Below are 13111 nucleotides of genomic sequence, written 5' to 3' on the forward strand. Positions count from 1 at the left end.
ATAGCGTATTAATTATATTTTATTTTAATTATATTTTAAATTTAAGTTAGATTTGTGAAAATTACACACCTACATTATTAATATTTTAAAAGGGTACATTTTTTCTATACTTATGGTGTGTACTTATTACCATTTCTTAAATTATATTACACTAATATATGTAAATACCCGCCCTAATCCTAAAATATGCTAATGAAAATCGTTCTGATTGGCTGTCCTGTATTGTGCCTAATTTATAAAGCAACCCAGGCTAAAAACGCTTAAAAATAATTATTTCCTTATGGCAGGTTATACAACTCGATCAATTATTTATTAATAATACTTTTAATAATTGGGAGGTTTTGGGGGTTGGATATGGGCCCTTTAAAGCGCCCTGTATAGTGTTTAAACGCTGAACGCTGGCGCCCTCTGCCGGATGTTGTCAGTACTGCACGCTGTAGAACCTGTTACCAATGACTACCTCATGCAAACAAACAGCACGAGGACGGAGAGAGAAAGGCAGGGCACTCCAGCAACCTCTCTCTACACCAGACCACCAGACCACCACACCTCTCTGTATTATGCAGGCAGATGAACAGACAGTCGCTCTAATCTGGAGAATTATCAACAGACATGAGTTCAGCTCTGCACACACTGAGGAAAACCAGACGAGCTCCTCTAATACCAGGAGGAGAGGACCAGAGGTGAGCCCTCCCATCCTTAGAAAGCCTGTTCTCATCACAACCACCACCAGGTATGAGCTAACAGCATTTCCTCCCTCTCTGTGGCAGCGAAAGGCTGATCTGCACGGACAGCGCTCACACAGGTAGGCCGAGCTCTGTGCTTCATTAAAGGAGCCATATGAAAAAACACAGTATTACTTCACCACGGTCTTTATCCTTGAATTCATTTATTCAAATCAGCAAGTGTCCGAGACACTACAGTGGGATACGCGAGGCCCTGTAGAGCACCTCGTTCAGGCCGTAGGACTAATAGCTAGCCTCTGATATGGACCCTTTAATAAAAGGGGTTCTATAATAGGGCCATATTACTAATATCTGAAGATGATGCTTTGTTTGGTTGGTTTAGATGAAGCCCTGCTGCTGAGAGACTTGTTCCCTCAGGATCCACCACAGCCAGACATCACAGGCAGCATGGCAGCACCGAGGGCAAAGGTCATGCAACGAAGGAGCCCCAAAGAAGGTGACCTGAAATAGCCCATGTCCATGTGGGGCCTGTATGGGTATGATGGGTAGGCCCACATATGGATGCCCACCATATGTCCCACTGTACATTACGCTGGGCTGTAACATGTAAAACAGTAAAACCTCACCAAGCACTTTATCAGGAACGCTAGGTTCTACTGCATTCAGATCCAGCGACTGGGACGAACCAGCACTGAAGAACCCTTGAGACCAGTATGAGACGTGGTGCTGGGTCATCGTCATGCTGGAAGTAGCTATGCGTTAGATGATGCTAAACTGTAGTGATGAAGGCCTGCACATGGTCAGCAGCAATACTCGGACAGTCTGCGGCCTTCAAGTGACGACGGATTGGCGCTGAAGGCCCGAAGTGAGCCCAAAAAAATTACAAGTCAAGGCAGGTTTGCTAAGCCGGAGTGTTCTCAGGAGGAGCCTTTAATGCAGTGTAGCATACTTTTGGTTTCACCTGCATCCCGGTTTAGCAGCTTTTAGCTTAGCGGCAGGCTGTAATCACTGCAGCAGGTTTCTCAGGTCACACTGAAGCTGAAGGGAGCTGAATTTTTAAAATGCAGTAAGACGAGATCGGCGGCGTCTTTATATCATAATTCTGCAGGAATGCGCCCCATACACAGGGACGCGCCCGCACACTGCGCCCCATACACAGGAATGCGCCCCATACACAGGGATGCGCCCGCACACTGCACCCCATACACAGGGACACGCCCCATACACAGGGATACGCCCACCAACAGCGCCCTATACACAGGGAGACACCCCATACACAGGGATCTGCCCACCAACAGCACCTTATACACAGGGATACGCCCACCAACAGTGCCCTATACACAGGGATACGCCCCATACACAGGGATGCGCCCACCAACAGTGCCCTATACACAGGGATACGCCCACCAACAGTGCCCTATACACGGAGACACCCCATACACAGGGACGCGCCCGCACACTGCGCCCCATACACAGGGACGCGCCCGCACACTGCGCCCCATACACAGGGACGCGCCCGCACACTGCGCCCCATACACAGGGACGCGCCCCATACACAGGGATGCGCCCGCACACTGCACCCCATACACAGGAATGCGCCCCATACACAGGGATGCGCCCGCACACTGCACCCCATACACAGGGACACGCCCCATACACAGGGATACGCCCACCAACAGCGCCCTATACACAGGGAGACACCCCATACACAGGGATCTGCCCACCAACAGCACCTTATACACAGGGATACGCCCACCAACAGTGCCCTATACACAGGGATACGCCCCATACACAGGGATACGCCCACCAACAGCACCTTATACACAGGGATACGCCCACCAACAGTGCCCTATACACAGGGATACGCCCCATACACAGGGATACGCCCACCAACAGCACCTTATACACAGGGATACGCCCACCAACAGTGCCCTATACACAGGGATACGCCCCATACACAGGGATACGCCCACCAACAGTGCCCTATACACAGGGATACGCCCCATACACAGGGATGCGCCCACCAACAGTGCCCTATACACAGGGATACGCCCACCAACAGTGCCCTATACACGGAGACACCCCATACACAGGGACGCGCCCGCACACTGCGCCCCATACACAGGGACGCGCCCCATACACAGGGACGCGCCCCATACACAGGGACGCGCCCCATACACAGGGATACGCCCGCACACTGCGCCCCATACACAGGGATACGCCCCATACACAGGGATACGCCCGCACACTGCGCCCCATACACAGGGGTACGCCCCACGCAGGGACTGTTGGTGGAAAATGAGCGATGGAGAATGGCACTTTGTCTGATACTCTGCTTAACCACCACAGAAGACCAGTGGACCACCAGCTTTGCCGTTAGCGGGCCAACGGTGGTCCACTATCCTCTGCCTGTCAGGGAAAGACCTTTAAGAGAACTGGTAAGAGAAGAAACACTCGGCCAGAGTGTAGTCGGTGTTAGGTGTGCTCAGGGAACGTAGACAAACGTTAAGGGGTTACACTAAATGGTCTGTATGAACACCCCCAGGCTGTCCACCCAGTGATGTGGAGCTGATGTCCAGCATGGTGCAGAGACTGGGTCAGCTGGAGAAAAAGGTCAAGACTCAAGCGTTGGATATCAGCAGCAAGGTGAGACAAACTAGCAGAACCTAAATAAAGGAATGTTTAGGAGACACGGGGACGAGTAGGACGTTCTCTTTTTTTAAAGGTTTACAGCATCACTGCTGTCATTTTTGCCATTTTCCACTTTCTGACCTTATTTCAATTAAATATTTCCCATTACTGTAAAGAAAATGACACTTTATAGATACGTTTTTTTTAATTTAAAATATTTATTGTGTATATTTATATATAATTTATTTTTTAAATCATTGCTAATTATATTTATCATATATATATATATATATATATATATATATATATATATATATATATATATGTTTGATTAAATGTAGATGTTAATAAAATGTTAGAAGTTTGATAAAATGTTGATAAAATGTATATGAATAAAAAATATATATAATTTTTTAATTCATATACACATACATAAAAAAACTACATAAAAATCCTGTATGTTACATTTAATCAAACTTCTAACTTATACACATACATACAGTACACACACACACAAACAATATATATATATATATATATATATATAATAAGAAGAATAGCTGTGCTGGAAGAGAAACTTATTTTTTTAATAATTGCTGTCTCACAAAAAAATAAACAAATTAATTAATTAATAATAATAATAAAAAAAAAATAATAATAAATCAGGATTTTTATAATTATGTGTATTTTTTATTTATATTTTAATGAGAGCAATTTTTTAAAAATGTATGTGTAAACCCCCTTTTTTAATGTAATCATTGCTGTCTCAAAATACTCTATATATAAAATATAATAATCTATATAATAATCTAACTTTTTCTCAAAAGGCAAGAAGAATAGCTGTGCTGGAAGAGAAACTTAAGCTCCTGCAAGGTAAATGCTAAGTCCTGGCATAAGGTCAGCCATAGTACATCCACCTGTACGTACGTGTACACACACACACACACACACACACACACACACACACACACACACACACACACACACACTCTTCATTTATCTAACTTACACACCTAACTACCTTACAGCTGACCCAGTACTTTAACACTTGGGTTCAATTCTATATCAGTGTCTACCAGAACCACACACAGACAAGCCCACACACAGACAACCACACACACAGACAAGCCCACACACAGACAAGCCCACACACAGACAACCACACAGCACAGCTCTTACCTGCCGTAGCAGCAGTGAGGTGGAGGCAGCGGGAGGCATGACAGCAGGTCAGAACAGTGGACAGGTAACCGGAGAGATCACCTGGAAAATCAGCAGAACTGCTCCAGCACAAAGAAACAAGCACAGAACCCACAGAACCCAGCAGGCCTCAGCCTACGTCCACACTAATGAGAGCATACACAAGGAACAGGTGATGATGAGGGGCGGAGTCACAGCAGGACTGCCCCAGGCTGCCGCAGAGGGGGGTGGAGACTCTGGTATTTGCATAAGAAAATAAATGCAAAGCACAAGTAACCACTGTTGCCAGAGCTCTTACACCATTAGGTTACACACTGCGCCACCTAGTGTTGAACAGATTGATTACATCAGTGTTCCTGAAGGACGGAAACCCTTTTAAATTCAGTCAGAATGAAGCTTCACTAACAGAAGTTGTTTCCTGAAGACTGAACAGCTGGATTTGTGAGAACAGGATTTTCTCTGTGTGACTTTAGAGAGGAGAGAAGACGATGTTCAGAGGGAAGACCTGACTGAAAAGTGTCGCAAACTTCAGAACCAGGTGTGGGAAATGGAGGTGAGTATAATGAACATATCCAGTATGAAGCTCTAATAACATTAATATCCAGTATGAAGCTCTAATAGCATTAATATCCAGTATGAAGCTCTAATAACATTAATATCCAGTATGAAGCTTTAATAACATTAATATCCAGTATGAAGCTTTAATAACATTAATATCCAGTATAAATCTCTAATAACATTAATATCCAGTATAAATCTCTAATAACACTAATATCCAGTATGAAGCTTTAATAACATTAATATCCAGTATGAATCTCTAATAACATTAATATCCAGTATGAATCTCTAATAACATTAATATCCAGTATAAATCTCTAATAACACTAATATCCAGTATGAAGCTTTAATAACATTAATATCCAGTATGAATCTCTAATAACATTAATATCCAGTATGAAGTTCTAATATCATTAATATCCAGTATGAATCTCTAATAACATTAATATCCAGTATGAAGCTCTAATATCATTAATATCCAGTATGAAGTTCTAATATCATTACTATCCAGTATGAAGTTCTAATATCATTAATATCCAGTATGAATCTCTAATAACATTAATATCCAGTATGAAGTTCTAATATCATTACTATCCAGTATGAAGCTCTAATAACATTAATATCCAGTATGAAGCTCTAATAACATTAATATCCTGTTTCTCAGAGGTTTCTGAATGACTATGGAATGATCTGGGTTGGAAATGGTGAGGACCACGATACGGCTGAGGAAGCAGAGTCAGGAGACATGCAGTGGCCACCAGGTATACGACACAGATAAGACATGAGGGTGGTTATGTTACCGTTCACAAGGTTGGAATTAACGTTAAGATAAATTAAATAAAAATATGAATATAAACAAATGAAATCTGAATATCTAATCTGCTCTGATGTTATTTTATAACATCAGAAGACAGACTCTAGTGAACAGAGCTGTAGATGGTTTTACACTGACGGAGAACCTGCAGAACATCCAGAGTGAAGCTTTAATGGACTTGAGGTTGATCTTTCTACAGGAGCGTCTCTGGTTAGAGGATTCTCCATGAACTTTGACCTGGTTCTGCGGAACGTTCAAGACCTGAACATCCTGGCCGGTGAGGGCCAGTCCTGCGTGACCTCGGTTCCTGGTGGAGCCAGACTGACCCAGCCAGATCCGGTCCCACTGCAGCTCTACAGAAATGGCATCATGATGTTCAATGGCCCCTTCCGCTCCTACCAGGACCCGAGCACTCAGGTCCAATATTACATTTCATTTAAATATGAATTGTTTTATTTATTATTTTATTTATGTAAATAAATCAATAATCAATCAACAAAAAAACAGTATTGGAGAGTTGTGCAATCGCCTCATCCGTGAAGAGAAAGAACAAGGTGTATTTCCTCAAGGAGATTTCTACATGGTCACTAGGGTGAAGGGGGTTGCTATGGTGTTGCTATGTCGTTGCTCAGTGGTTGCCATATGGGTGCTTGGTGGATGCTATGGAATTGCTTAGTGTTTGCTAGGGTGCTTTCAGGTAGTTGCTCGGCAGATGCTATGGTATTCTAGGGGTTGCTATGGGGATGCTTAGTGGTTGCTAGGTATTTGCTATGGTATCCCAGGTGGTTGCTAGGTGGTTACTGTGTAAATGCTTAATGGTTGCTAGGGTGTTTTAAGGTGGTTGCTAGGTAGCTGGGTGGCAGCTATGTTGTTTCTAAGTGGTTTAAAAAATGATGGCAGTAGTGTTGCTATGTGGCTGCTCATTGGGTGCAACAGTGTTGCTAGGTGGTTGCTATGGGAGTTGCTTAGTGTTTGCTTAGTGCTTTTAGGTAGTTGCTCTGCAGATGCTATGGTGTTCTAGGGGTTGCCACAGGGTTGCTAGCTAGTTAAGTGGTTGCTATGGTGTTTATTAGTTGTTAGACAGTTGCTTTGGTATCCCAGGTGGTTTGTAGGTGGTTACAATAGAGATGCTTAGTGGTTGCTAGGTAGTTGCTATGGTATCCCAGGTGGTTGTTAGGTGGTTGCTATGCTGTTTCTAAGTGGTTGATAGATGGGAGCATTAGGTGGTTGCTATGAGAGTTGCTTAGGTGGGTTGCTAGCTGGTTAAGTGGTTGCTATGGTGTTTATTAGTTGTTAGACAGTTGCTCTGGTATCCCAAGTGGTTGCTAGGTGGTTGCACACCTCGTCCAGTTTGCAGATCATTTCTCATTACTGTCACTCTGGACTCCAGCGGTGTCTGCAGGACCTGATGGACGGGTATTTCCCCGCAGAGCTGCAGGAGAGGTTTCCTGACGGAGTCGTCTTTCAGGTGTGTGTGTGTGTGTGTGGGTGTGTGGGTGTGTGTGTTTGCCTGACTGTGTGATAACTGATCCAGTGTTTCCGTGTTTAGGCAGAGATGTTTTCCCATCTCTCCATGCAGGTTCGTGACAGACGGGGGGAGGAGTTCAGGGGGAGACGGCCCATCGGGTTTCCAGGGAAAGGTCACACTGTGGGGGGGGCAAAGGAGGAACCATTGGGCCTGCAAGAGGAGGCCAGTCACACACTGCTGGACCACAGACAGAGCCAGCTAACAGGTCAGCACCTGGATAATGAGGTCGGGTGTCTGTGACTGTAGACAGCAGTGAGTCAGAACGCACATTAGCCTTATTATGACTAATAGAGGTCCTAGATCAGCACTGTGTGTATCCTATCATGGAACCTCAAACACTGCTGTTCCTCATTCAGAAGAACATCCAGCAGAACCAGAACAGAGCTGGGAAAACGGGGCGATTCCAAAACCCCAAAACAGCCTACAGCAGTTTAGCCCCACCCATTCAGCCTACAACAGTTTAGCCCCACTCATTCAGCCTACAGCAGTTTAGCCCCACCCATTCAGCCTACAGCAGTTTAGCCCCACTCATTCAGCCTACAGCAGTTTAGCCCCACCCATTCAGCCTACAGCAGTTTAGCCCCACCCATTCAGCCTACAGCAGTTTAGCCCCACCCATTCAGCCTACAGCAGTTTAGCCCCACTCTTTCAGCCTACAGCAGTTTAGCCCCACCCATTCAGCCTACAGCAGTTTAGCCCCTCCCATTCAGCCTACAGCAGTTTAGCTCTACCCATTCAGCCTACAGCAGTTTAGCCCCTCCCATTCAGCCTACAGCAGTTTAGCTCTACCCATTCAGCCTACAGCAGTTTAGCCCCACCCATTCAGCCTACAGCAGTTTAGCCCCACCCATTCAGCCTACAGCAGTTTAGCCCCTCCCATTCAGCCTACAGCAGTTTAGCTCTACCTATTCAGCCTACAGCAGTTTAGCCCCACTCTTTCAGCCTACAGCAGTTTAGCCCCACCCATTCAGCCTACAGCAGTTTAGCCCCTCCCATTCAGCCTACAGCAGTTTAGCTCTACCTATTCAGCCTACAGCAGTTTAGCTCCACCCATTCAGCCTACAGCAGTTTAGCTCTACCCATTCAGCCTACAGCAGTTTAGCTCCACCCATTCAGCCTACAGCAGTTTAGCTCCACCCATTCAGCCTACAGCAGTTTAGCTCTACCCATTCAGCCTACAGCAGTTTAGCTCTACCTATTCAGCCTACAGCAGTTTAGCTCTACCTATTCAGCCTACAGCAGTTTAGCTCTACCCATTCAGCCTATAGTCATTGACTCATTATATTTACACACCCAAAGGTTGCATAAACCCCGCCCAGTAGACAAAGACTTTCGGGGGTAAACATAGTGGCTAATTTTAGCTAAAAGCTAACACTCTATAGACTGGAGGGAGCTCTGCTGTGGCTATCCACACAGGGACGCTGGTGAAGCGGCCCAAAAAGGCTAAAAGCTAACACTAGGCTGACTGCAGGAAGCTAGGCTAAAAGCGAACCCTATTGTACCTGACTGGATACAGTCTCTTTAGCTAGCTAACTGCACGTACGTCTATCCAGGAGGTTGCTATAGAGTTGCAAGGTAGTTGCTAGGTGGTTGCTGTTTAGTTGCCAGGTAGTTGCTAGGTGGTTGCTATGGTACACTAGGTGGTTGCTTAGTGTTTTCTAGGGTGTTGCTAGGTGGTTGTTAGGTAGCTGCTATAGTATTCCAGGTGTTTGGAAATGCTTGGGCAGATGCTATGGTATCCCAAGTGATTTCTAGGAGTTTGCTATGGTGTTGCTAAGTGGTTGTTAAATGGGTGCGATAGTGTTGCTAGGTGGTTCCTATGGAGTTGCTAAGTGGAGTAGTTGCTAGGTGGTTGCTGTTGAGTTGCCAGGTAGTTGCTAAGTGGTTGCATTCCAGGTGTTTGCTTTTGGAAATGCTTAGGCAGATGCTATGGTATCCCAAGTGGTTGCTAGGTGTTTGCTATGGTGTTGCTAAGTGGTTGTTAAATGGGTGCGATAGTGTTGCTAGGTGGTTCCTATGGAGTTGCTAAGTGGTTGTTACAACTTACACACTCTACACATGCATTCTATGGGACCTTTAAGAAGACAGTTAGCATCATGCTACAGCCGGTTAGACAACAGGCTTCCATTGCTTGTTAGCAACATTAGCCTTTATCAGACTGTCCCTTTAACTACATCCTCCTCCATGTGTCTGATGTTCGGTGTGACTGAAGGCCAGGAGGTGTCCATGGAGAGGTTCCTCAGTAAGCTCCCGGAGAGTGTGGTGAGAGGAGGTAAAGTGATCAGTATCCGCTCCTCACTGAAAGCCCACCTGCAGGTAAGACCACCACTACCAGAAGTCTCTTGGTAAGGTAAGGTTTTTGCATGAGGATGATCATTTTTATCATATATTGTTATATATATTTACATATAGTTACAAAATATACATATATAATATCATAATATTATCATATATGTAACAAATGTATAGTGTACATAAGGTAAATTCCATATATTCTAATGTAGAAATATAGGTCAGTGAGAGTGTCTACCTGTAATATATCAAAGTTATTGTCGTGGGTTCTGTCTGTAGGGTTCTGCTGATGGAGCTGAGAATCCCTCAGTGAGTGTTCTAGAGACTCCTGCTCTACAGGCCCTGAGAGAGAGGTACCCAAACACACAGACCCCCACCCATTCAGCCCACAGCAGCTTAGCCCCACCCATTCAGCCCACAGCAGCTTAGCCCCACCCATTCAGCCCACAGCTGCCTGAACTGCAGCAGCCAATCACAGCAGAGCTCATTGACATACATTGCTCTTAAAGGCACAGTAACAGAAGCAGTGTGTTTATTGTGAGGGGTGTAGAAATGAGTTTTGACAGAACGTTGAATTTGTCTGTAAGGCTGAAGTCGAGGGAAGCCGGACGCCTGGAGGACGAAGTCACAACCCTGCGGGTGAAGTCTGAGGACGGGGAGCAGACCTTCATCCTGAAAATGCTTTTCTCCGACACCATCGGGCAGCTGCGCCAACGCCTGGACGCTCACAGGTGGAGTGGACGGTACTGTGTTGTGGTGTGTGTAGCGCAGCTCAGCAGTGTGTAACGATTATTACATTCTTTTTTTTTTTTGTATCAGAGGGTCACTCTACCCTGCCTATGACATCATCAGTGGATTTCCTCAGCGTTGCCATAGCGATGACACTCAATCTCTCCAGGCCTGTGGTTTGACCCCAAATGCTGCCCTGCTACTGCGGCGCTGCCCACCAGAGACTTCATCAACCAATCCTGCATGAAAACTCTATATAACATCAGAATAAACCCAAATAAACATAAAGTCAGTGGTCAGTGAGAGTGTCTACCTGTAATTAACTCTATATGACATCAGAATAAACCCAAATAAACATAAAGTCAGTGGTCAGTGAGAGTGTCTACCTGTAATTAACTCTATATAACATTAGAATATACCCAAATAAACATAAAATCAGTGGTCAGTAAGCATGTCTACCTGTAATTAATTCTATATAACATTAGAATAAACCCAAATACACAAAGTCAGTGGTCAGTGAGAGCGTCTACCTGTAATTAACTCTATATAACATTAGAATAAACCCTAATAAACATAAAGGCGTGGTCAGTGAGAGTGTCTACCTGTAATTAACTCTATATAACATCAGAATAAACCCAAATAAACAAAGTCAGTGGTCAGTGAGAGTGTCTACCGGTAATTAACTCTATATAACATTAGAATAAACCCAAATACACAAAGTCAGTGGTCAGTGAGAGCGTCTACCTGTAATTAACTCTATATAACATTAGAATAAACCCAAATAAACATAAAGTCAGTGGTCAGTGAGAGCGTCTACCTGTAATTAACTCTATATAACATTAGAATAAACCCTAATAAACATAAAGGCGTGGTCAGTGAGAGTGTCTACCTGTAATTAACTCTATATAACATCAGAATAAACCCAAATAAACAAAGTCAGTGGTCAGTGAGAGTGTCTACCGGTAATTAACTCTATATAACATTAGAATAAACCCAAATACACAAAGTCAGTGGTCAGTGAGAGCGTCTACCTGTAATTAACTCTATATAACATTAGAATAAACCCAAATACACAAAGTCAGTGGTCAGTGAGTGTCTAACTGTAATTAACTTTATAACATTAGAATAAACATATATCAGTTTCCTGGACTAGGATATTTCAATAGAGAATCTCTATTCAGAATTCTGGTAGTCCAGCACTAGACTTAATTTCCGTCTGGGGAAAAGACCCATAGAGTTTTAAAGGTAAACAGAACATAAGACACATGCTTATAAACATCCACTTCTACTGCTGCTCTATTTCTACTGCTGCTCTATTTCTACTACAGCCACTTCTACTGCTGCTCTATTTCTACTGCTGCTCTATTTCTACTACAGCTACTTCTACTGCTGCTCTATTTCTACTACAGCCACTTCTACTGCTGCTCTATTTCTACTACAGCCACTTCTACTGCTGCTCTATTTCTACTGCTGCTCTATTTCTACTACAGCCACTTCTACTGCTGCTCTATTTCTACTACAGCCACTTCTACTGCTGCTCTATTTCTACTGCTGCTCTACTTCTACTGCTGCTCTATTTCTACTACAGCTCTATTTCTACTACAGCCACTTCTACTGCTGCTCTATTTCTACTGCTGCTCTATTTCTACTACAGCTACTTCTACTGCTGCTCTATTTCTACTACAGCCACTTCTACTGCTGCTCTATTTCTACTACAGCCACTTCTACTGCTGCTCTATTTCTACTGCTGCTCTACTTCTACTGCTGCTCTATTTCTACTACAGCCACTTCTACTGCTGCTCTATTTCTACTACAGCCACTTCTACTGCTGCTCTATTTCTACTACAGCCACTTCTACTGCTGCTCTATTTCTACTGCTGCTCTATTTCTACTACAGCTACTTCTACTGCTGCTCTATTTCTACTACAGCCACTTCTACTGCTGCTCTATTTCTACTGCTGCTCTACTTCTACTGCTGCTCTATTTCTACTACAGCTACTTCTACTGCTGCTCTATTTCTACTACAGCCACTTCTACTGCTGCTCTATTTCTACTACAGCCACTTCTACTGCTGCTCTATTTCTACTGCTGCTCTATTTCTACTACAGCTACTTCTACTGCTGCTCTATTTCTACTACAGCCACTTCTACTGCTGCTCTATTTCTACTACAGCCACTTCTACTGCTGCTCTATTTCTACTGCTGCTCTATTTCTACTACAGCCACTTCTACTGCTGCTCTATTTCTACTACAGCCACTTCTACTGCTGCTCTATTTCTACTGCTGCTCTACTTCTACTGCTGCTCTATTTCTACTACAGCTCTATTTCTACTACAGCCACTTCTACTGCTGCTCTATTTCTACTGCTGCTCTATTTCTACTACAGCTACTTCTACTGCTGCTCTATTTCTACTACAGCCACTTCTACTGCTGCTCTATTTCTACTACAGCCACTTCTACTGCTGCTCTATTTCTACTGCTGCTCTACTTCTACTGCTGCTCTATTTCTACTACAGCCACTTCTACTGCTGCTCTATTTCTACTGCTGCTCTATTTCTACTACAGCTACTTCTACTGCTGCTCTATTTCTACTACAGCCACTTCTACTGCTGCTCTATTTCTACTGCTGCTCTACTTCTACTGCTGCTCTATTTCTACTACAGCCACTTCTACTGCT

General features: G+C 44.1%; 1 protein-coding gene across 2 annotated transcripts; it reads left to right on the forward strand.

Annotated features, from left to right (window-relative positions):
* The first annotated feature begins 491 nt into the window (after positions 1-491).
* On the forward strand, positions 492-10779 carry ubxn11 (UBX domain protein 11). 2 transcript variants are annotated; one of them, XM_072659744.1, is made up of 14 exons: positions 492-683; positions 771-805; positions 1069-1182; positions 3232-3332; positions 4145-4190; positions 4988-5067; positions 5737-5833; positions 6086-6303; positions 7277-7354; positions 7466-7619; positions 9627-9730; positions 9986-10059; positions 10294-10437; positions 10526-10779. In XM_072659744.1, the coding sequence occupies exons 1-14, from the start codon at positions 613-615 to the stop codon at positions 10680-10682; spliced, it is 1473 nt and encodes a 490-aa protein (XP_072515845.1). In that variant the 5' UTR covers positions 492-612; the 3' UTR covers positions 10683-10779. The 2 variants fall into 2 exon arrangements, with proteins under 2 accessions (XP_072515845.1, XP_072515846.1); XM_072659745.1 differs by lacking the exon at positions 771-805 and having other exon boundaries at positions 595-683.
* Positions 10780-13111: the final 2332 nt, after the last annotated feature.

Source organism: Salminus brasiliensis, chromosome 1 (assembly GCF_030463535.1).
Source record: "Salminus brasiliensis chromosome 1, fSalBra1.hap2, whole genome shotgun sequence".
Lineage (NCBI taxonomy): Eukaryota > Metazoa > Chordata > Actinopteri > Characiformes > Bryconidae > Salminus > Salminus brasiliensis.